This window comes from Sparus aurata, chromosome 19 (genome assembly GCF_900880675.1).
Source record: "Sparus aurata chromosome 19, fSpaAur1.1, whole genome shotgun sequence".
Taxonomy (NCBI): Eukaryota; Metazoa; Chordata; class Actinopteri; order Spariformes; family Sparidae; genus Sparus; species Sparus aurata.
This window is the reverse complement of record NC_044205.1, coordinates 18,807,513-18,832,147: the sequence shown is the minus strand read 5'-3', so window position 1 is coordinate 18,832,147 and position 24,635 is coordinate 18,807,513. Positions and strand designations below refer to the sequence as shown.

The 24,635-nt window shown below is 42.1% G+C and overlaps 1 protein-coding gene across 18 annotated transcripts in view; it reads left to right on the top strand.

The window, feature by feature from the left end:
• scrib (scribble planar cell polarity protein) overlaps positions 1–24,635 on the top strand; it is a 67,104-nt gene that overhangs the window by 30,013 nt on the left and 12,456 nt on the right. For 13 of the 18 annotated variants that reach the window (XM_030398828.1, XM_030398834.1, XM_030398829.1 and 10 more), the window contains exons 5-29: positions 780–836; positions 1,164–1,227; positions 2,427–2,501; positions 2,739–2,883; positions 3,499–3,617; positions 3,760–3,959; positions 4,418–4,584; positions 4,933–5,060; positions 5,214–5,339; positions 5,438–5,623; positions 6,869–7,237; positions 8,813–8,875; positions 11,139–11,228; positions 11,317–11,394; positions 11,489–11,806; positions 13,386–13,466; positions 15,427–15,672; positions 16,102–16,212; positions 16,301–16,477; positions 16,568–16,684; positions 16,899–17,087; positions 17,311–17,430; positions 18,384–18,440; positions 18,981–19,037; positions 19,796–19,876. In XM_030398828.1, coding sequence (XP_030254688.1) covers positions 780–836; positions 1,164–1,227; positions 2,427–2,501; positions 2,739–2,883; positions 3,499–3,617; positions 3,760–3,959; positions 4,418–4,584; positions 4,933–5,060; positions 5,214–5,339; positions 5,438–5,623; positions 6,869–7,237; positions 8,813–8,875; positions 11,139–11,228; positions 11,317–11,394; positions 11,489–11,806; positions 13,386–13,466; positions 15,427–15,672; positions 16,102–16,212; positions 16,301–16,477; positions 16,568–16,684; positions 16,899–17,087; positions 17,311–17,430; positions 18,384–18,440; positions 18,981–19,037; positions 19,796–19,876 — 3,421 coding nt within the window. Of the gene's footprint in view, positions 1–779; positions 837–1,163; positions 1,228–2,426; positions 2,502–2,738; positions 2,884–3,498; positions 3,618–3,759; positions 3,960–4,417; positions 4,585–4,932; positions 5,061–5,213; positions 5,340–5,437; positions 5,624–6,868; positions 7,238–8,812; positions 8,876–11,138; positions 11,229–11,316; positions 11,395–11,488; positions 11,807–13,385; positions 13,467–15,426; positions 15,673–16,101; positions 16,213–16,300; positions 16,478–16,567; positions 16,685–16,898; positions 17,088–17,310; positions 17,431–18,383; positions 18,441–18,980; positions 19,038–19,795; positions 19,877–23,136; positions 23,560–24,635 lie in introns of all 18 variants that reach the window. The other 5 variants (XM_030398830.1, XM_030398840.1, XM_030398847.1 and 2 more) reach the window with 3 other exon arrangements.

The window sequence follows — 24,635 nt, the reverse complement described above, 5'->3', positions numbered from 1 at the left end:
TTGTATTAAATTTGCTTCTAGCTTTCAAATAATTCTAATTGAATTATTAATCTTTAAAACCATTAAAAGATCTGGAATGATTTATTCATGTGTTGATAAACTGAACATTTATCAGAAATGTTTTTGACTAATTGCTCTGAAACATATACTAGGCATTCTCTAGTAGCAGCTTTAAAAATGTTAATATTTGTGATTTTTGTCATTGTAAATTAAATATTAAACTGTTGGTTGGCTAAAGTATACAATCCACATATACAAAACATTATATGGGGTCTGGAAAACTAGGCCTTTGACACTATTTTCCGATGATTTATGGACTAAGTGATTAATTAATTACCTATTCAAAATTGCTAGTTGCAGCCCCTATTGTGAATCGTTTACCTGAGAAATTGTCAAGATTATAACTTTTGTCAAATTTATAAAAGCTCTCTAATCAAGTCATTACACTGGTGTCACCAGACCGGAGGCCTTTGATTCAGTTAGATACTTGATACATTAAGACACCGGGTGGGTTTTCAAGAAGTGTAATTCTGTTGCCCAGTGGGCTCTGAGGCAGCCGGTCTCTGGGCTGTGGGCCACTGCTGTGCTCAGACAGATGGAAGAGCCCCTCGCCATGCCAGGCAGCCCAGACGAACAGATCTGCCATCTGACTAACCAACCTGCCTCTCCTCTCGCCTCTCTCACTCCCCCGTCCTCTCTCTTTGGCACCTGCCAACTCCTATCCCCTCGTTCTTTTACTCACCTCCTCCTCCTTTTCCCTGCCACTCCTCCTTTTATAGCCTAGCCAACCTGGTGACGTTGGAGCTCAGGGAGAACCTGCTGAAGTCTCTGCCCACGTAAGTGTTGTCTCCCTCCAGAACACATACACAGCAGGGCTCAGTTTCTTATCTAATTCCCAGTCATCTCCATCAAGAGCAATAAGTACCTGTTGCCAATGCTAGATCCCAGTTGTCATCTTTGTACTTATAGTAGTTAGAAACAGTTTCACTTACAAAAGAGATTTATTGCAGCATGGAAGAACATGACAAAAACAAGCTATGCGTACGTCTGTGAATTCTTTACATATGTCAGTACACGTGAATGAGTGGTATGTCTGCTCTTTGTTCTTTAGGGCCGCATATTTGTGTGACTTACTGCATGTGCTATTTTGTGATCCTATTCAGGTCGCTCTCTTTCCTGGTGAAACTGGAACAGCTGGACCTGGGCAGCAACGAACTGGAAGTTTTGGTAAGTCAACAAGTTGAGTGCTCAAACACCCTCAGTTGTGCGCTGAAAATATCCAAGTGACATGCATCACAAACATCCATCTCACATTCCAACCACAATAATTATGATCCAAACCACATGTTTACCTCCACCACACACATCAGAGCCGGTCTGTCAAACCTGAGGCCCTGCATGCACTATACCTCACAGTGAGAGCTTCTGTAAGCCTGGACGCGCCCACCTATCTCAGTAGTGCAGTGAAAACAATGCTTCATGTCCAGACAAGGGTGGAGGCTGAGCAAATGACTGAATGAAATTGACTGTCGCACGCCTGTCGTGAGCTTAATTGACATTCTCCTGAATGTAATTTAAGCGCCTGTATTTCAATTTATGATGTTTCTTTGAGACGTTGTTCAGTTATACATGTTTATTCAATGGACTTTGGAGATTCAACAAAAATGTAAAAGAATTATGCATTGGACAGTATGAATATATTATGTCACTATTATCCTGGCCAAAATAGAGATTTACAACACAATCTTGATAATCATCAAAACATTCTTTAGGTATACCATGTTTTTAGTTAAGGAATACATTTTTTCAGTGAGCATTCTTTCAGCTGAAAAACAAACGATCTTAATTAAGGTAATCATACCGGTCCGACTCAATATATAATGATACGTAATTTGTGGGCACCTCCCTTTTGTTTGGAATCCAGAGTATTTTATGAGTGATACAAAGGGCAAGCCAAGCTTTGAGTCATTGTGACGGGTTTAGGGTTTTGGATTGACTCAATAGATGCAGGCTCCCTTTTGTGGCAATCGAAAATAAATCAGGAAATCAATATAGACTGTACGTTATCGAGCTAGACAGCTTTTTCAAGTTACTGATTATCCCAATACTAGAAAATTAACCAATTTATTTTTGCTATTCATGCTATTTTGTTTTACCATTGAGCATTTTGACTCTGCAAAAAGTTGGGAATCCAAGGCGGGAATCAGTGTTCTGTCACATACTGTGATTAAAACATTAGATGCCTTTAATTATCTGTGGCCTTAGCCTCTCTGACATCTTTGTTATGGAGCCAATTTCCACTCACAGTTGCGTCTGCGGCTCAGCAGGCAGTCGGGCTTTGCACTACAAACATTAAAAAAAATAAGAATAAATCTATAAGCCTTTTCCAATAATCTCTAATCTCTCTATGTCGCCCCTTCTCTTAGCCGGACACCCTCGGTGCTCTCCCCAACCTGAGAGAGCTATGGCTGGACCGTAACCAGTTGTCCTCATTACCACCAGTAAGTATGTTTATGTTTTTAAAAGCTGCCCTGTTGCAAAAAGTATGTGCTTTGTCTTTTTTATTTTTATAAATCTAGATGACACATGTGCAGAATAAACTCCCACTAGCAGATTTGTTTCCATTGTTTTTGCTGTGAAGGTAATGGTTGTTTTTTGCCTCTGTGTCACTGCAATTGGTGTGTGTGTGTGTGTGTGTGTGTGTGTGTGGTGTGTGTGGTGTGTGTGTGTGTGTTTAGGAGCTGGGGAACCTCCGGAGACTGGTGTGTCTGGATGTGTCAGAGAATCGTCTGGAGGAGCTTCCCTCAGAGCTAAATGGCCTTCTGGCTCTCACTGACCTGCTGCTCACACAGAACCTGCTGGAGGTCGTCCCAGACAGCATAGGTGAGAAACACAAGAAGGAAAGAGAGGAACATTGTCTTGGCGGGGATTCAGACAGAAAACCGAGCCGCTGAGGTGTTGTTTAAGGTGTCAGTGAGATGTGAAGCACGAAGGAAGTTTAATGGCTTATCAGACACCAAACACTACACAACAGTGGGTTATGCTCACCACATGAGAAGTGTCATATGCACACCCATGTGAATATTGGCCCCGTGTTTCTCAGTTATCAAAACAGAAAATAAGGCAATTATTGTGGGTTACATGAAAGAACTGCAAAATGTTATCCCGTACTAATTAGTGTGGATTTTTTGTAGATTTTTTACACATGCTCTCTGTGAACAAAGTGTATATTTTAGGTGCTTGGGGAAAGTTTGCCATCTAATTAGGCAGCACTAGATTAGATAAACCCTTGGGCAAGCCCACTGTGTGTAGGACACTGTGCTCTGTTACATAGGAACAGCACTGCTCCCTGCTGGAGATAAAATGCCAGTTACGAGAAGCACAAGTAAAAAACAGCCTTAAATATTTCTGTTTTTGATTTGATTTATTTAAGTCCAACATGTCACATCTGTATAAGTGTTTTTAAAATGTTTTTTTGTGTTTGTGTTTCGTGTCCAGGCTGCCTGAAACAACTGTCCATCTTAAAGGTGGATCAGAACAGACTGACCGACCTCACTGATTCAATAGGAGAGTGTGAAAACCTCACAGAACTCGTCTTGACAGAGAATCTTTTACAGGTAGGGACATATAAACCACTTACAGCTGCCTCTCACTGACCCAGATGGGATTTGTGTATGCCCATTAATTCTTAAGTGTGCTCTTAAGCTTCATTATCATTCTCTCTGATTAATAAATGGCTTCTGTCTCACTCCATTAAAGTCACTTCCTCGCTCGCTGGGCAAGCTGAAGAAGCTGACCAATCTGAATGTAGACCGCAACCGTTTAGGCAGCGTGCCCAAAGAGCTGGGCGGCTGTGCCAGCCTCAACGTTCTCTCTCTGAGAGACAACCGTCTGGGAAAACTGCCTGCTGAGCTTGCAGATGCCACTGAGCTGCATGTGCTGGATGTGGCTGGAAACAGGTAACCTCACTTAACACCCTGAACTGTGAAGAATACACAGCAGCTCTTCTTGCTAAGGTTAAAAGTTTGAAATAACAAGTCTCCTTCAGAGATGTTTCTTCTCCAGTGTGGCTGTCTTAATGTCATCAGGACAACAATATAACCTCATGTAGGTGTGCTTTCAAAGCTGTGGTACAAAGTTACAGAAATTATATGTTAGAAAACCTAAAAAAATGCATGTAAAAGGGTCTTTGGTCATCTCCCGTTATAAAGTTAAAGAGGGAACAAGGTTTCTGCAGTAAAATGACATTTATTCGGGGGATTTATTTTTTTCTTAATTTGTACACATGAATGTTTTTTTTAATACATCAAATTATTTCTTTTTAAGATCATAGATGTTTAGTTGGATGATATTTTCTTTCAAGTAACTGTAAGGGAGAGATTGTGGCTCATTGTACCGTGTCCCTTCTTCTGTCCAGATTACAAAACCTGCCTTTCGCTTTGACAAACCTCAATCTGAAGGCCATGTGGCTCGCAGAGAACCAGTCACAGCCAATGCTCAAGTTCCAAACAGAGGACGACGAGCGAACAGGAGAGAAGGTGTTGACCTGCTATTTACTACCCCAGCAGCCTTCTCCAAGCCTAGGTGAGCACTGTTTCGTTAGTTTGTGTTCAAGTCTTTTGTCAAGCATATTTTCAGATGTCTCTTCAACAAATTGTTGTTTAGATCTTTTACTTATGAAATATGACTGCTGAGATGCAAAGATGTATAATATGCAAGATGTCTGACATCTTTGTTGTTGTAACTGGTAGGACATTTCTCCTGTATTTTGAGCTTTACAATTAGTTTCTCTGTCATCTTAAATGTCTGTTAGCTAGCTAGTTGTAGCTTGTACAACCACGCATGTTGTGAGATACTTGAAGCTGTCCGTATAAAACTTGTCTGTGGCATGACACCTCTCTCTTCTCTGCACTTTTCCTTTATTTTTCACAGAGAACTTGTTGCAGAACAGTGTGGATGACAGTTGGACAGACAGCAACCTGAACCGAGTGTCAGTCATTCAGTTCCAGGAGGAGACCAAAGCTGAGGAGGAAGATGATGAGGCTGCTGCAGAACGCAGAGTGAGGAAACACAGCAATACAGTGTTACTTTAAGTCCCCTTCATGTCATTACACTCACATAATTCACAGGTTAATTAGCAGTATTATTTTAGCTAAGTGTTTTTGAAAATTGAACTCTAACTCGTGTTTTTAATCTGTTTTTCCTCATGTCAGGGCCTTCAGCGAAGAGCCACACCGCACCCGAGCGAACTGAAGGTGATGAAGAAGGTGATCGAGGAGAGGAGGAATGAGGCCTATACATCCAGACCTGATGGAGAAGAAGAGGGCCTTGATGCACAGGTACATACATTATTATCATGTCAAGAGATTTAGTAAAGTTGTCTTAATCTGTTTAGTTTGTGTCATTATTCACTGGTGCGCTTTGCCTTTGGTTTCAGGAGAAGAGGCTCAGTGACCTGTCCAATCAGAGCCATGACTCTCAGGTGTCTAATAGCACACTATCAGCCACCTCTCACGAGGACAGACACAACGCAACTGCTGTCACGCAGAGGGAGGATCTCATAGATGGCCACTCTCCTCAGGAGGAGGAAGAGCTGGATGAGATGGAGGTGGAATACATTGAGGTGAATTTTTAAAATAACCATTAGTATTAGGGGTGGGAAAAATGTTGGATTCTTCGATGCATCACGATTATCTCTAGAATGATTATGTCTCGATGCAGATAAGTTAATAATCGGAATTTTAAAACTGAAATTAGTTCGCCCGCTGCGATATTCAGTTCGCCCGCTGCAGAGTGCTATAGAAAGTGCCTGATGATTCTCTGCTGTACACGCATTCGCTCTAAACACAAATGTGCAAGTTGTTTATGTTTGATCAGTGACAAAATGGCTGTAATGGCTAGCACCAAGCCTATATGATCGGCACCGACTTCTTTGAAAGCTACTGTATGGCAGCATTCTGAGTTCCATGAAGTCGAGGGGAGAATTGACGAGACCTACACAGTTTGTAAGGTGTGTAGAACTCAAATTAAATACTTCGGCAGCACTAATTTGAGAAACCACCTTGCGCGATACCACCCAGAGTTGGGAGAGAAGCAGCGACCTGTTGCAGATGCCAGCCAGAGAACGATCGAGCAGGCGGTGGCACAGCTTCAACCGAAATCTGAGAGAGCGAAGCGGATTACCAAATTGCATTGCATTTAAGACCGTATTCAGTTGTGGAGAACATGGGTTTTCGGACGATAGTGTTTACTGTAGAGCCAAGATACAAAATACCCTCTCAGCGTTACTTCACTGACACAGCCATACCGACGCTCTACAGTGAAACTAAAACAAAAGTTTTGGACACTTTAATGAAAGTGGGTAGGTAAGTAGCCATGTTTTAGTATGAGAGCTGATACATAGGTCCATGATGTGTTGAAATGCAAGCTGCATTGATTGTTGCATTTTTATATAGGCTGTAGTATATTGTTTTTCTGTCAGGGATATGCTCATTGCTGGTAACAGGAGGATTCTGTATTCATAGAAAGTCATATCTGTTTGTGACAAAGATAAGCCTTTTCTTTAATAAAATATTAGAGAAGGTAATTAATCAGTTGATTTTTTTTTTATGATCATCACAAAAGTAGAAAGTGAATAGTAAACTCTGAGTAGTAAACTCAGATTTAATTGATTGATCAGATTTGTTGCATGAAGATGCATCGATAATTGGTTTAGAATCGAATCGTTGACCTCAGAATCGGAATCGAATCAAATCGAATCATGAGGCGCCAAGAGATTTCCACCCCTAATCAGTATATTACAACCAAAGCACGTATACAATTTTCAAGTTGTTATCTTTCTCATTAAATATCAACCTCTTTTCTCCAGCCCACTGTGCACTTTGCGGAGGAACCCATCATCCGCGGTGGGGACGAGGAAGATGAGGAGGACGGTGAAGATGGCGAGAGGAGCGAAGAGGAAGACGAAAGGCCTGCCTTTCCCATGGAGAAGCAGCGTCTTATTAGGAAGGACACACCACACTACAAGAAGCACTTCAAGATCACCAAGCTGCCCAAGCCCGAGGCGGTGGCCGCGTTGCTGCAGGGCTTCAGTCCTGACGGCCTTAACTCTCCGACACAGGCCACCCAGGACGAGCAGGACGAGGAGGAAGACGATGTTCTGTGCACCCCTCAGCACCATCACAGAATGGAGGAGCTTGGAGACAGCCGGCTCCAGGTCAACAACAGTCAAGTCAAGGTAAAGGAGAGATCCCAGCACAGGGCAGGAATGTGGAGGGTAGCTGGGAAGGATTTCATACATAAGTACTCCTTACTGTTCTCACCTGCATTTGTGCACATACATAGAAATGTATTCAGTATGTAAGTAAGGACATACAGTATGCAGAAAAGTTGCTTATTTTACGCTTAAAAGCCTCTGTTCATGTTGTAAGAATATATTTGCATTGAATATATTTTGTGCTTGCTCATTGCCTCTATGCAAACACTTAATATGTATGCATAGAGTGCCCGTACCACCTTGCAAGTTGCATTCAGTTTGGAGCACTTATTAAGGACGTGGCATTGCATGCAGGGTCACTGTGGAAATGAAGACGTCTCCACTTGAGCTGTAAATCAAGGGGAGTGGTTTTCCCTCAGGAGTTTTACTGCAAACGCACCAGCGGTCTCGCCTCAGAACTTTGCTTCGTCTTTAGCTCTACCTCAAAGATGAGCTGCCCCTCACGTGAACTACCAAAATGTAAACACGTCTCATAATTGGAGACAAATGATGGAAATCTAATTTTAAACCATATGAGATAGCTTCTTGATCTTTGAAAATAACACATCAGCTAATAATTCTTCAATGTCAAATGATTGATGATTTTTCCTTCCACACAAGCATCTGCAAGCTTTAAACTGGCCCAGTTTAGTAGTAAAATTCTTGCCATATTTATCAGCCATTTCCTGATTTAATTGAATAATGACATTTTCACACTTTGCTCTTATAACATTGTGTGTGTGAGTGAGCTTTAAAGTATGAATGACGTCTGCTCTGGTGCTGCTTATAAAAAACAATCTCCTTATTGATCATTAGTATTCGGGGAGACTTAATGAAAAATTGTGATTATGCTGATCTTAGAAATTCTTTTTAACACTGTGATCAAACATCATCGTTTCACCAAATCTGTGTTGTGTGTGTCTGTGTTTATGAGTGAGTGGCTGACCTCAGACCAACCAGAACATATACCGGCAGAGCTGGAATGTGAGATCCAACGAGTCTCCTTTGTGTCGTCTGTTATTGGATGTTTAAATCATTATAGTGTAAATAATTGTTTATTCCTGCAAAACAAGATTTTTCTTTGATTTTATTCAACCTTTTTTTGTTGAACTTTCTGTAAATGACTTCGGAAGTCATCTTTTTGTAGGCTGAAGGTGCACTTCAACCCACAATTTATCTTTTTCTATAAATGAAAGCTTGCTACTGGAAGAGTTTGCTCTCTGTGGGCTTTTTCTGGTCTGGGAGCTTCTGCCTTCTGTTGTCCGCTCTCTCTACACTTTGTGTTTTTCACTGTAGCCCAGCTCCTTGGTTTTGTCTTTCCATCTCTGCCTGTATTTGCTTCTGGTGGCTGGGGAGTGAGTGCGTGATTGCTTCTGCTTCAAGGTGCTCTGTCCCAGTGGACCAGGAAGTCCTTCAAACCTGAAAGCAGACAGTCGAGTGTTTGGTGTGTTTGAGGTTTATGGAAAATGCGAGAAAGTTCCTTAAGTGTGCGTGTGAGCATATTTTTATTTTGGCCTGACTAATCCGCATGCCTCTCGCTGGTTCCTGTCCTAACAGGGGGTGTCATTTGATCAAGTCAATAATCTGCTGATTGAACCTGCTCGAATTGAGGAGGAAGAGGTCTGTACATACTCTTTCCCGTCCGGTCTGTCTCTCTGTGTCCTTCACTCACCCACTCATCCACCCACCTGTATTCAGAGGTAGAGAAAGTACCCACAGAAAATTCATGGTTAATTCAAGCCAATCACTAGGGACCCCCTAACCACAGATCATTTATAAGATGGCCAGTGTGGCAGAACTGGATGCAGGAATCAAGTCCTATTTACTACAAAATATTTTTTTCTTTCTAGACAGCTGGGGTTTAAACACTTGCAGTGAGGTTCCTTAAATGTTCTGTGTTCGAGTGCATCCTGCGAAATTTGAGAGTTTTCCATTGTTAAATTGTTGTTTTTTTCTCTCAGTTGTGTCCATGTATCTTAACAGCTTTAGTTAGCAAGGTCAATATCAAATAGTGGGTATCAGTGTGGGTATTGTCAGCCACAGGGCAACATTTCCATGCATATTGTTCTTTGCCATACATTATCCATCATCCAAGTGATCCACCATGTTTCTCATCCACAAGAATTTACAGTTGAACATGTGACTCAACCCTCATTATAGTATTTGATGAGTCTAATTTATGGCAGAGAGTTATAGATACAAATGTAAAACAGAACAAGCTGGAGACATATGGAATAATATCAAGATAAAATGTCAAAGTAATAATAATAGTAGGACTAAATACACTATATACACTGTTTACCTTTGACTTACAGATATGACTGATGAGTTGTAAAACACGCATGGCATGTAGCAATGTACTTTGGGAAAGTAGATTAAAATAGAAAAAAACTGCAAGATAAAAGCATGAAATTCACAGGAATGCTGCACATTTTATCTGAGTAACACGTGACTTTTTGTCACATCCATGTAAATGTTAGGCCAGATTCATCTTAAGCAGATAAAATAGCAGGCTTGCACATGACGCAGCACGTAAAATAAGAAATACTCTCTCAGGCACCTTGCCAATAGTATAATTCTTGTTGGAGCCCCACCCTCCCAAGTAATTATTAGTCCCCTGGATGCCCACAGTTGTGTTATACCCCTCAAGCTGAACCATATCTCAAATTTTTTGTCCCCCTGCCAACTAAAAGCTAAGTCCTTGACTTAAGAAATATATGTCCTGCATCAGGTTCTTTCACACTACGTCTCTGCTGCTGTACCTTTCCTCTGCTTCTGCTGCTTCGCTCCTTTTCATCCTTTGTCCACGCTGTGTCGCCCTGGAGTGAATGGGCTGGTAGAACTGTGATGGGACGAGTCTGCTTCACCAGCTTTCTTCTTTTTTTGGGTACGAAGCAGGTAACTCAACTGCCAAACAGAAGAGGATCTCCAGATTGATGAAGACGAATTACTTCTCAGTAGTCTAATGTTAATTTTATAAACTTGTGACATAACCTAAGTTTTTAAATTGTATAAAATGACACTTGATATTTGTATTGTTAGTATTTGTTTATGCATGCTTTTGTTCATAGTGATGTATAAGGATCCTCTCCTATGCCTTTTAGTCCTGAGAAAACAAGTCGTTAGAAACATTTAAGTGTAATTTATTACCACATGAAAACGGTCTCTGCCAGTTTAAGTCTGCTTTGGTCATTATTGCAACAAATGCTGTGGTGTCTACACTACAACTACAAATCATCTCCACCTCCAGGACACAGCTCACTCTTGTCATCTGTTACTCTTGACATTCCCTTTTTCCTTACATTTTCCCTCATTTGTCTCCATTCCTCCACCTTTTTGCATGGCTTGCAAATACATAGAAAGTACAGTCTGTTACGATCTACTTCACATTTTTAAAGTCCCTCCTCCCGTATATACACAACACATTTTCAGTCAGGGTTAAGACTCTGTAAGTCCAATTAAAGAGGCCTTCAGACAGTTTGTTTGCCAACTTTATGTCTCAAGTCTACTGTCAATTAAGTGGTTACTGCGAGATGACAAAAGATTTGGCCGCAGCTCTTTCAGATATCTTTAAAACAAAATTTAAGTAACCAAATCATCCACTTAAACTGACATTAGGCTTTAGACCAAACACAGTATCTCTCCATCCATCTGTTGGCATGATGACAGGATGTTGCAGTGATACAGTTGACGCCACCTTCTGGCAGAAGGAGGGAGGTCACCCATAACTTATATCTTATATGTTTAAGAGAATGTATAAAGAAAATGATAACATAAATAATAACATTGTGGGCACGCCTCCCTCTCAAGCTGTCCTGAGCTGAGTGGTGTTTAGAAGGGCTTCACTAGTAGTTGTGTTGACTCCCGGCTCCTTAACTTGCAGCACACCCTGAACATCCAGAGACAAACAGGCGGACTGGGTATCAGCATTGCTGGAGGGAAAGGGTCTACACCTTACAAAGGAGATGACGAGGTAAGAGGTGCCCCTACAGTCTTGTTAGGTTTAACAAATCAGAAGCCATTGTTGACACATTCACTTTTCTTTTTGTTTGCATATCCAGGGAATCTTCATCTCCAGAGTTTCCGAGGAGGGCCCCGCAGCCAGAGCAGGGGTGAAAGTGGGAGACAAACTCCTAGAGGTGAAGCATTTTTCAATTCAACAACTTTTTCTTCTGCTTTCCAGTAAGATGTTTAAATAAAAAATGATTCGTTCTCTCCCTGTATTTGTTTTAGGTCAATGGAGTGGACCTCCATGAGGCAGAACATCACACAGCAGTTGAAGCTCTCCGTAGCTCCGGCGCCACAGTGTCCATGACGGTGCTGCGGGAGCGTATGGTGGAGCCAGAGAACGCCATCACTACGACGCCGCTGAGGCCAGAGGATGACTATTTCCCACGGGAGAGACGGAGCAGCGGCCTCACCTTCAACTTGGAGACGACTCCCAGCGGGCCCCAACAGCGGCTCTCCACCTGCCTGATCCGAAACGACAAGGGGCTTGGATTCAGCATCGCAGGTGGCAAAGGCTCCACGCCCTACCGTACTGGAGACACGGTGAGAGAGAGAAGGCGCAGAACTATACCACAATCTGATTTAATTGTGTACATTTAGTTTCCTGCATTAAAGCCCTATGGATCAATGCAAATTCAGATTTTTCATGTACAAATCTGACAAAAGAACAAGAGAACATAGGTTGGGAGGCACATTATATGAATGATCAGCCTGTTATTTGGAAATTCATACTATTGGGGTTTTATCGTTATTAGTTAAGTTATAGGAACATTTCATTGGCTTAACGAGCGCCACATTTAAAAACTCAGGGATGCGTTAGGTGGCTGTTTTTAGCTTAAAAGTTGGTCTGCAGTCCACCAGTAAACACAGAAGAGGAATATGGAATTTGAAATCCTCCATGTTTGCTCCACTACATCGTAGCCTTTCTTACCCTGAAATGTGCTTAAATAACAGGTTATGAATTTATTTTTAAAATACGTAAATGTAAAATTATCAGATACTATTGGTTATTGGCATCTGCTGATAAAACTCCATATTGTCAAACCCTAATTACAGGTTTCACTGAAAGAGAAAGATGATACTGAGTTGATCTAAAGCCAAATTCACAGTCTACCATACAATAGCTAAATGTTTGTTGCAGTCTTGAATTTGGGTCACAAAGTGTTTACAGTAACTGTCTCAGTGAGCGGGATCTGTCTTTTAACAGCATCTATTCTAGCTGCAGCGTTTACAGTCATCACCAGGGAGACGGAGATATGAATAGCCAGCCTTGACACCTGATAGGTCAGCTGTAATTGCGCTGGCTGAGGTGTATATTTGGGTCAGTCCAACACTGCATTGCAACTCATGCAGCTCAACGAGCCCACAAAGAGGAAAGGATTCTAAACTTTAGGATTTAGGCGGGTCTGACTGTAAGTCTTGCCTCTCTTTCAAAAGCTTTTTGAAATGGATGCAGTGACTTCGCTGGTTGACAGTTGATTTGAGGGAGGTGTTGCAGTCGACTTTGCTCCTGGGTGTTTTTGTTCTGGTGAGGCAGAGTAGCAGTTTTTATTTGGTTAAACAAGTTGTGTAATTTGTCTGAGCAAAGGGAAAACATGCCTCAGGGGTCACGATTTTGAATGAGCTGCTTGTGTTGTAATCCTAATGTGTCCCAATGATCAAATACTATGCTGTTAGTCACTTGTAATGTATGTGTGGGTTTGTTTGATCATATCTACATCTTTATATCTCAGTTTGTCTGTGACATTGTCAGCTGCTAACATCACAGATCGACCCATGTACTGTAAAGCGTGCCAGCAGGAATTAATAAAAGAATTCTGTTTTTGGCTCAGATCCACAATGTCGGATATCCCACACTGACTGGCTGGTAACTCCCCTCACAGACAGCTCACAGTTAGCACAGATTCATCCCAGCATTGCAGCCTGTTGCACCAGTTTACCATCGACCCTGTCTAATTTGATAAACAGGCAAGGGAGAACAGAAGTGATGAAATAATTACCATTTTTAGTTGCACTATATTCAAAATAAATGTTCGTTCAGTATAAAACGGTCTCAAGAAGAGTGATTTATCCACAGATGTACCAAAAACTTCAACTTTTGACAATATCTTATCTGTTTTAGGGAATCTACATCTCTCGCATTGCAGACGGGGGAGCAGCACACAGAGACAGCACACTGCATGTTGGCGACAGGGTCATCTCTGTGAGTACAACACATCCCCTCCACATCTCCACCAGCGCATCACTGTATACAGTGTGATGTGATCAAGACAGGGTTTCCTTTACATTGTGTTTCGTGGTTTAGAGAAGGGGAATCATTTTGTTCTCTCAGGGCTCCAAGGTGAAACTATTTTGGTTGCACATACGCCCCGTCTAGTGTGGCTAAATGTTATCATAGGTCGCACTGGTGCGCCTTACATTAAGCAGTCTGTTAAAATGTATTTTTATAAAAAAAATGTTTTAAATCCAAACACCAATAGGGTGTGTAGACAGCTGATGAACATATTTTCTGTAGCTTAGTCTGCATACTTTTATATCCGTTAATGACTTTATTCATCAATAATATCTGAGGTTGATGTTTTCTCTTTCATTCCAGATTTAACAATTAGCTCAAAATTGAACTCACCATATCCTTATAGATGGACATTGGTGTTGTTCCAGCAGTTTGTTTTTAGTTTTTTGGGTGGCTGAGGAACACAGCCTGATTACGTACATTATGTTATTCTACATCTGTTCAGTCTTGTGCAATGTAAAGGAAACACTTCATGTACAGTATGTCATCAATGCTGTGTTGCAATTTTGCCATTGTAATTGTGCTCACAACGCTGCTCTCATCACTTAAGTTTTGTCTTGCCATATCAAAGACCAACTTGTTTTTTGTCCCATGCTGACCACATGCAGAAAATTAACCCATCAGCTGAGACAGATTACTAATACAGTCTTCACACACTAATTCTAACCCAAAGTCTCCCTAAATAGTGGGTACATAGTGCAGGATTTAGATTTTGAAGTGTTCCTGCATGCTCTTCAGTTTCCTCTGCTGATCACACTCCACACTTGGCTTTGCTCTGCTTTTTCTGTCAGCATATTAGGAGCATGAGTTGCATGTTTTTATCCACGCACACTTTTTCATCATACACTATTACTGTAAACCGACCGACAGTTCATTATGAGGATCCTCTCTCTGTATGCCTAATGTGAAACTCCTCCTGCTATCATCTGTTTCTCTTTTGGATCACAGAAAAGCTTCCTGAATTATCCTCTTTGCTTTCCTGCCTCCGGCAGTTGTCAGGTCTTTTTTCTTCAGTCTATTCTGTCTCACATTCTCTTTGTCTGCATGCTCACTAATGCATTAAGTGCCTCTTCTTGCCTGCTTGGTGGTGGGTATGGTGTTGGGGTGGAGTGGGCTGAGCCTGTCGTCCTGCTGTCATGGTAAACCCGTCTGTGTGTTACAATGGCAGTGGGCGCAGCAGCATATCAGCCTGTGGTAAGAGCTGGTACTGTCGGGTCAGCGCTGACCTCTGCTTGTCACTTTGGACCAGTGAACAGTTTTTAAAATTGTGCATGCCTGGAAGAAACCTCCTAATCTAAAACCCAGGTTGTCTCAGGACATCCCTGCTTGCCTTTGTTGACTTAAGATCAAACTTTTTGGAGAAATTTCGACAGGTGTTTTAAGTAAACAAATGCAAAAAGGGGTGGGAAAAAGTTGAACTGATTAAGTTTAAAGATAGAAGCACAAGCAGTCATAACTAAACTTAACATAAACTGACTTCAGGGAGTTATTTGGAAATAATTAGCTTTGCTTGCTCGTAGCATTTCTTCCTCAGGGAAATCTGCCAGCTTAAGTTGCCTGCAGCAGCCCGCTGTTACCCCCGCTCCCTCTTCTGCTCTGCTTGTTCCTGTTGCTCGTTATAGGTGTTGGGTTCTTCCGCAAATAACAGTACTCACTTTGGTGCACTCACAAACTCACTGGATTAAATCTCAGAAGGTTTTAGATGTTAGATAAACATTGCAAAGTAGTCAGATGGGAGAAGACTGATGGCAGGTTGCCATTTTTAAGCATGTATTGTTATTTATTGTCATCGTGTCGAGTTCGGGCCGTTGTCATTGGGAGCGTCCTGGTGGGCTGACACCCTCCGTGGTTGGTTTTACTGTTGATCCAGATCAATGGTGTAGACATGACAGAGGCCAGGCATGACCAGGCAGTAGCGCTCCTTACCGGCACCTCCCCCACCATCGCCCTCCTGGTAGAGCGAGACCCGAACGCACCAGGGGGCTCTCCAAGTCAATCCCGGGCACGAGCCCACTCCCCTCCACCCCCAGAACCCTCAGATTCACCCGACCAGGAGGAGGAAGGCCTCCTTCAAGGGAACCACCTGAACCAAATGGAGGACGAGTATCCCATCGAGGTGAGACCTCTTGGTATTTGAATATGTTGAGAAGCTTTTTACTTCAATTAGACCTTGCTATAGAAGCCTAATGAAGGCATTTGATGTTAATGTTTGTTCATTTGGCCACTGCCTTATCCGTAATGCTGTCCAGTTCCAGAGAAGATGGTGTATGGTATGAAGGCTTGGTCTAATTTAAATAAAAGTGTTCTTTAGTCTAGCCGGGTAATAAAAGCTGTGTCATTTCCCTTCCCAGAGAAAATGCAGTTTACTTAATAGCGGCTTATGCCTGTATAGAAATAGACGTGTGTCAGTAGGTTGGTTTGTGTTTATTAGAAAAATGACAGTTACATGTGAGTTATGTTTACTTGGTCCACTATTTTTAGATTTACACTTGAAATTATTCCAAATCTATTTCCTCAACACATTTTCTACCTTTTACCTAAACAGGAAGTGACCCTGGTGAAGTCAGGTGGCCCTCTAGGCCTGAGTATCGTAGGAGGCAGTGATCATGCCAGTCACCCTTTTGGCGTAAATGAACCCGGGGTTTTTATCTCAAAGGTAAAACTTTAAGGTAAAAATTCCTTGTTTTCCAGTTTTCTGTTCTTACGTTCGGTGTCTCACGTTCCATGATCGGTCTCCTTATCAGGTGATTCCTCACGGTCTTGCATGTCAAAGTGGACTGCGTGTTGGTGACAGAATATTAGAAGTGAACACCATCGACCTGCGTCACGCCACCCACCAGGAAGCCGTGCGAGCCCTGCTGGCCAACAAGCAGGAAATCCGTATGTTAGTGCGGAGGGACCCGTCACCACCCGGGATGCAGGTGAGGCAAACCAGAACAAATACAAATATACCAACTTAGATAAATCCATTATCTTACCTAGCCTGACGAGCTGTTGATGTATGATTGCAGGAAATTCTGATCCAGAAGCAGCCAGGAGAGAAGCTTGGCATCAGTATTCGCGGAGGGGCCAAAGGTCATGCAGGAAACCCCTTTGACCCGACAGATGAAGGCATCTTCATCTCTAAGGTTCTGAATTTTAGTTTTTGTCACCATTAAATTAATTTTAGCCCAAAGAGTCTCACCCAAGCCACATCCCATCTAACTGAGATTTTTGTAAGTTAGCGTGGTCTTGATTGTTGCCTACTGAGAAGAAAGCGGTATTAAATTTGTTAACGGTCGAAGTGAGGACAAAGTTTTAAGAGTCATCACCTTACCCGTACTTTGGTTAATATTCAAACAGGTGAGTTCAAGCGGTGCCGCAGCGAGAGACGGACGGCTGCAGGTTGGCATGCGTATCCTGGAGGTGAACAACCACAGCCTGCTGGGGATGACGCATACGGAGGCAGTGCGAGTCCTCCGTGCTGTAGGAGACACCTTGGGCATGCTGGTGTGTGATGGCTTTGACCCACAGAAAGTGGCTGCTGTGGAGGTAAGACGCCATGAGCAGTCAGATTCAGATAAAATGTGTTGAGCCATTAGGAGGACTCTACAGTATAAACGGGAGGGTGATCATCTTTATTGGATGGATGAATGAACTTAAATGACCTCAAGTTAAATAATACTTTTATCAATCAACTTTATCAAAAGTTGCCCAAACTTCTTCAATTTAGATTAACATTTTAAACAAAACCCTGTGTTTTGTCCATTTCCAGTCTTCTCCTGGCATCATTGCCAACCCGTTTGCAACAGGCATCGTCCGTAAGAACAGCATGGAAAGCATCTCTTCTATAGACCGAGACCTGAGTCCAGAGGAGATCGACATCATGCAGAAGGTACAATACCGATTATACACTGTTTGATTGATTATACATATCTCTGGTTATGTATGTTAAGGTTAATATGCGTATTAGAGCATTCATGACTACTGTGTTTTAGTAGTCATTGACTAATCCCTTAAAGAAGTATAGTTAATTAATCAGAGCACATTTCATCATGTTTTTGCAGAGTACCAATCTGATTGATTGGACTAAACTCCCAGCAAGCTTGTCAGAGCTGGTAGTAACATTGTGAAACACTGCGACTGATTTCTTACAGGGATAGCTGGAGTCTTTCCTTCTCTATATACCTTAAATTCTGTTTATTTTACATGGCATAACGTATAAAATGAAACTAGAGTCACATCCACTTTCTGTTGTTGGAAGCCATCTTAAATGCTTTGAGTTGCCCAAATATGATGCATTATGTGTCACTAGTGGTTTTGATATTAGACTAATCGATACTTCTGTGAAACCTCGAGTGCATTTAGCAATCATGCACTGTTTAGACTTGATAATGTCCTGACGAGCACTGAATAAGAGAGGTGAACAGTGTCTGGTTGTACACCAGGAAGCGCAGTACATGCCATTCATCTACATTCCAGGAATCGGTTTGGCGATTTTGTTGTCAAGTCAACACGTGAGTCAGATGTTTTGTTCAGCAACACTCTGCTTCCACAGCAGTTTGGTGTCAGTGATGGTGGAGTATGACTCACTCCAACTGCACATAGCCATCTTTTCACTACAGCACCCAGAAAGTGCCAGCACAGTTGTTTATTTGGTCCAGATTAGCCTTTGGGAGACTGCCCGAACTAAAGGAATGTAGCCATTCTAGTTGCTGTTGTTTCTCAGTCATAAAATACTTTATATGTAAAGTGCTTTGGTTTAAATTACTCAGGCAGTCAGTGTTTTTGTGAAGATTTACAGAATGAATTGTAAGCATGTATCAGGATCTTGAATCTCTTCTCCAGGAGTCTGAGATGGTGAGAGAGACATCGCAGTGGGAGCGAGAAGAGATGGAGAAAGTGGTAAGTGGAACTGAAAATCCATTTTTGGAAGGCGGGAGGTAAAATCGTATCTGTCAGATCAGCAGATAGAAGGCGGAATTCAATTTTACTCCATTGTAGCTCAGAAAAATGGCAAGCCAGGGCGGAGCTTTAGAGGCAGAAGCTCAGGTTGGTGTGTTATCGGGTGAATGAAGCTTCTCCTCTGCCCCCTGTGTGGGTATTGTGATTGACAGAACTGTTCCTGCATTGTCCCGCCTTGCATGCTTTTTTTTCTGCTCCCATAGCGAATGAATAGAGTACTTTCTAACGTGTGTGGGTTCTATCCTTTCTTTCCCTTCTGTGTTTCCTCTCACCTCTCCTTTACCTTTGGTGTGTTTGGTGTGATCCAAAATCATCCAATCATCCCATCTCCATACACCCCCCACTGTTTTCTGTTTTCTCCACTTTTCACTCCCTCTAACACTTCTTTCCTCCTCATCTTCACCTCTCATTGCATTACTGTGTGGCTGTGTGTGCTTGGGTGTCTTCCCTCTTCCTCCTCTCCTTCCTCTCATGGTGAAGGAGCGAATGCGATTGGAGCGAGAGGAGGCAACTCGCCTGCTAGAAGAGGAGACTGAGGTGAGACACTCCTCATCAGAAGGTCTGCAGACAAACTTCGTGTCTGTGCAAAAAGCGCCACAAAAAATACCCCAACACTACCTCTGACTTGTTGCTCCTCACTGGTATTTTAGCAAATATAATATAAAGTCATTTCTAACTTTTCTAACTGGGGATTACACATATATTGAGTGTAGGGAATGATGGAATTGGTTAACTAAACATTTTACACACCTGCTGTAGATCTGTGAAACTTACTTTTGCTAGACCTCAGTCAGCTTCTGTAGCTGTGATTCTCACCACGCCAGAAGGTAATAAAAAATTTAATAAATGTGTCCGTCTGTCTTGTTCCTATTGTGTCTACACAAATATATACTTTTGTTTCTAAACAAAAAAAGGCTGAATAATGCTCAATCACAGCAGGTAAATAGTGTATCTGTCAATGACTATTTCCAGCTGCAGATTTGGTGCATTAATGATCATTTTCAGATGCAGGATGGTGTTAAAACAAAATAAACTGCAACTCTATGGTGACAGAGAATAAGCTACTCCAGGGTTAACCCTGCAGACAATACTTTTAACATGGTGTTATACATGACATAGATGACATTTACAATAGATGTGTGGATCCCTTATTTCATGGGTTAGCTTCTCTACAATTCTATACGTGGTCTGCTCAAGTAAAACGAATTCACCTCGTTTCGTGATTCCTTTTTGTTGTGTAATAAACCTCAGTCTCGTCCACTTCTCACCTCTGTTGTCTCTTTACTTCTCTGTAGAACATTGGCACTGGACCTCTAAAACTTGATTACAAAACCCTGGCGGCACTGCCCACCACCAGTCTACAGAAACTCAACAGGGTAAGCCTCTCTTTACGTTCTCAATCCTATGGCTTTTCTACGTGTTTGAAAAAGAGTGTACTCCTCTCGTGTTGTAAATTGCTTTTTGTTCTGTGCGGCTATGTTGGAAATGGCCTTCGTGGCTCGTAATAGACCTCATGGAATCCTGTGTTTTTATGTCCTGGGAAACCAAGTGACCCACAGTGGACCATTTGCCCCTCCAGGAGCAGGAATGTTAACCTCACTCCATGTGTTAACCCCCAAGTCAACATTACAGATGGTGTCTCCAAGGCCAAACCCATACATCATACCAGTCTGATGTAACTTTGTCCCACATCCATTTTTGAGCCAATGTGACCAACCTGGATAGAAGAAATAACAAGAAAATGAAGGACTCATGCTCATTCAACAGAATCAAGAAGAATGAAAATGGCTGTTGAAGGACGACTGGATGTACAGGAGGGCGGAATTGAAAAGGAAGCGTGGCCAGAGGGCAGCAGGCGCTGTCCTGCTGGATAGAAAAGCCGTGTGAGTGTGTGGAAGAGATGGGGGAAGGGGACAGCTGCCCACTATCAAACAGCCTCTCCTCTGTGATATTTTAAACCTGCATCTGGCTCAGAATTGGATGGAGTCTCTTGGGTGGGTGGGGTGCCAGACAGACGGGGAGGGAGGGTATCGCCTGAGAGGAACAGACAAGTGTTTCAGTTTTCAAAGTCCTCGGAGGAGTAAGCGGACATACAGCATTGTCCTGTTACCATCCTACAGGTAGTAGCTTTGTACTTTTTCTGTTTTCTGTCTTGTATTTGTCTTTGACTTTATCTTGAGTCATCCTCTCTGCCTTATTTTGATCCAACCATGTTAGAAAATACTATGATTTTGATTTGGTTTAAGACACACTTGAGTGCTAAACTTTAGATAGACAGCTATTTCGATTAATTTTTTTGTGCCCTACTTGTAGATCTCTGAGAACTTAACCCACATTTCATATGCAGCTGTTGGTGCTCGGTGTGTTAAGAGGTGGATTTGCTGCTCCAGCACACGTGCTGCTCCAGCACACTTCTCAAACTGTATCACAGGGAGCCGTTACTACTGCCTGAAAGTTGGTCACAAAAGTTCTCGTTGAAAAATGGTGGTTAAGAAATGTTGATAAATCCAAGAGGAGTGTGTCTTTAGTGTTAACAGGCCAAGGTTTACTGTGATTTTATATTTTATAAGTGAGGTCTCTGATTTTTGTTTTTTTTTAAGACTGGAAACGCAAGAGTTAAGAGTTGGATTGTGGTACCGTTTTGTTGTTAGGAAGGAAACTTTTGTTTAATTTCTTTCAGAAATTAAGATATATTTATTAAGTACAACATATAGTTTTATCCCTGGTAAGAACAATTGAAACTTTTCCATTTAAATAACCATTCCAGGATAGATTTTTGATATATCTGAGGTGCACTTGGATGAACCATTTCCATCATTGTCCTTGAACCTTTATGAAGACAGAGGTGACGTTCGGATCATTTAAGATCACAGAAGTAGTGGAAGTCAGTTGGGGGTAAAAATAGAAAAGCTTTACTTATACAGCACCTCTTTAAACACAGTTACAAAGAGCTTTACACACACACACACAAAAGAAATATAATTGAATAAACAGAGTAAAAACACAAACACAGCACAATGAGAGACTGCCCGGACAAAAACAAACCAAAAACCCTAAAAATGATTCAGTTCCCGGCTCCCTCAGCTCGCAGCGCTTCCCAGCCGGGCCAGCTCAGCATGTCGGCATGCTGACGAACCAGCAGCCTCGCATCAAAACCCCCCAGCTGTCCCTCACAGTCTGTGTCGGAGCCAAAAGGGCACTCATTCACATTCCATCCCACTGACCCCTCATCACACCACCGATTCTTATAGTCAGCATGTAGAGCACCACATTACTGCCCCACAATGCTCGTTGTATTCTTAGTCAGTCTATTTTGATTATCACCAGACATGTCAAGGTCGAATAAATGACCAAAGTTGGTTGGTAATCTGGGTTGATTTGAGTAGGAACTTCCTAACATGACATGTCTATGGTTACAGTATCGGGTTTCCTTACATGTGTTGGGTTAAACATTTCTGATTTTAAACCCTCCTACAGTGACATTAACTGTCCTCTATGTTGAGTACAGTAGGAGTTGAAGGTGTGCTGGAGCCTGAATGTCTCGCTGATCTGATAATGTGGTTATTTAAGGCAGAAGCCCAAGTGCCTGGACTTTACCAATGTGTCTGGTAGCGCAGAGCAGCAGTTACAAGTCTTGAATGATGGGTGGGCGCTGAGAAACTTCAGGCTTCAGGGAAGATTTAGTGATGTGAGCAACTCCTTTTAGCAGCTCGAGGCTTGTGTGTCAACAGTCTATTTACAGAAGCACATCTTAAAAGACAAAGAAACACTTTGGTGGTTTGTAAAAGGTTACTTTTATTTTTCCATGTTTTTACTGTAGATTTTTCCAGAGTTGACTTACAAAAGCTAGTTTTATGAGGATAAATGATGGATCTGGTTTCGCCAATTTACTTCTTCACCATTTACAGCGGCTCCTAAAGGATAACTTTGGTTTAATACAAATTGGATCTTGATTAAGTTGGTTATGATAACACATCACACACCGATTGCTAAACCAGCGTCGGTAAAAGAAGTTGGAAACACAAGCACTCAGAAGATCTGATTGTTAAAAAATGTAATTATTATACAAACTGTTTTTAAATCCAAAAACCTTCTGCTTAAAATTTTACCTGCTGTACTGGAATAGTTGGTATACACAGTTTTCCCAGTGCAACAGACAAATGTAAAGACACTTTTCAAACCACTCTAGTCTTTGTTCCTTCCAGCGCAGTGCATGATGGTATATAATTCATCATTGGTGACCATTGGTTGTATGCTACCTTTCACGATCCATTGTGGGATACATTGAGTCAACTATAGATATAATTCCCACTACACATCCAGGTGGCACTACAAATTTGTCAAATTGAGCATATAGTCTGTTATATAGTGGGTAGTGAGTGAGATCTTTGTAATACTTTGGTGAGAGCAGTGTAATTATAACTGATTGAAATAATGGCCAAACCTGTGAACATAAAATAAAGTTCTAAGAAAGTGGGAGTGATTGGAAGGATTATCTACGTTTTCATTCTCTCTCTCTCTCTGCTGCTTTTAAACCTTTCTTTGAAATTCCATTTGTGATTATTTCCTTTGAGTCAGTCAGTTTCCTGTCCAGTTTACTGTATCTGTCCATCCTCTTTCCTTTGCTCCTGTCCAGTTCTCTCCTTCTGTAAGTCTGGCTGCTCCCATGGAGGCCCCTCTGCAGGCCCAGTACGGAGCCCCTTTAGAGCCTTTGGGCTTCAGTTTAGGCCACATGGACCCTGAGTCCTGCCCCAGTCTGAACGAGGAGCACCTGCTCCAGTCTGAACATGCTGATTATCTTCATGGATCCCAGTTCTCCCCTAATGGGACCTCCACTACCGACAGTGCTGGCTCATCAACAACCCTTAACTCATCATCATTTGTAGCTGAAGAAGAGGAGGAATGCTTGGTGGACTCTCAGCCTATCTGCTTCAAAGAGAACCCTTTCTTGGTGGCCAATCGGAAAGGGAAGGGCCGTCCGCCAGGACAGCAGCTCCTGTCCGGGCCTCCTGTGGGCTACGGGAAGCAAGGCCAACTGCAGCCCTGGTTGTTCAGCAAGGCAAGCCGCCTGCCTGAGTGTGGTTTGGAGGCAGCATGGTGTGTTACTGCGCACAGTTTGGTGTTTGGCTCACTTGTTTCCCTTGAACTGGATTATTCTATGCATCAAAGCTTTGTGGAAGTTTTAACTCAAATTTAATCTGAAGAAATGCCTTCAGATTAACGTTCTTATGCTGAAGAATTGTTTCTCTTGTTTTTGGTTGGCGTGTATCCAAAGCATCAGACTCAACTATTTTAAGGAGGGATGTAGAACTGACGCAAAATGACACCACATCAATAGTCTGTGGGTCATCAATTAATCATTCAAGTTAGTTAAATGTTTTTTGGAAAAATAAGACATTTCTATAATTAAATTATACCAGATGATAATAATTTAGTAATAATAATGTAGCTTGTACTGATAACCCTACAGAGAATTATCCCCCAAAGCTAAATCTCAGAGTATTTAGCAGCTAAAGAGCTAGCTATTTCACTGTTGGAGACCAAAACCAGAGCAAAAAGAGAATAATTATTGGACTTCAATTCACGAGGTCGACAGAAACATGACACCAAATGAACGATTATACTGCTGTGTATCTGCTGAATGTGTCAAAAAAGCAACAGAAAAAGCTGATGAAATGTCAACGTTGTGTGCGATTCAACGCTCTGGGTGCTGTGATGAAGATTTTTCACCATTTTTAGAAACCCTACCCTTACAACACACAGGAGGATTGATGTGCGGGTGAAAAAAGCTTTTTTTTTTCCTGTAACAAAGTGTGTGTCCCGGTTGTGTGTATTAATCTCAGTGTAACAACCAGCTGAAGTGGTGCATGTTTTTGCTGTGAGAACAGAGCTTGCGGCACCTTGCGAGGTATTCGGTCACATAGTCTGCACATAGTCAGGATCGCCTGGAATGTGAGTCCCAACAGCTGCAAGGGAGGTCACAAGTCATGATGAGCCACGACCTGCAGGACGCACAGAAAAGTGCACGTTTCAAGCTTGAATTTACTGGATGATCGATACTCTCCAGGGCTAACCAGTGAATCTTGTTGTGGTATCTCTTTACTACACGGTTTCGTCAGTGAAAGTAAGAGCAGC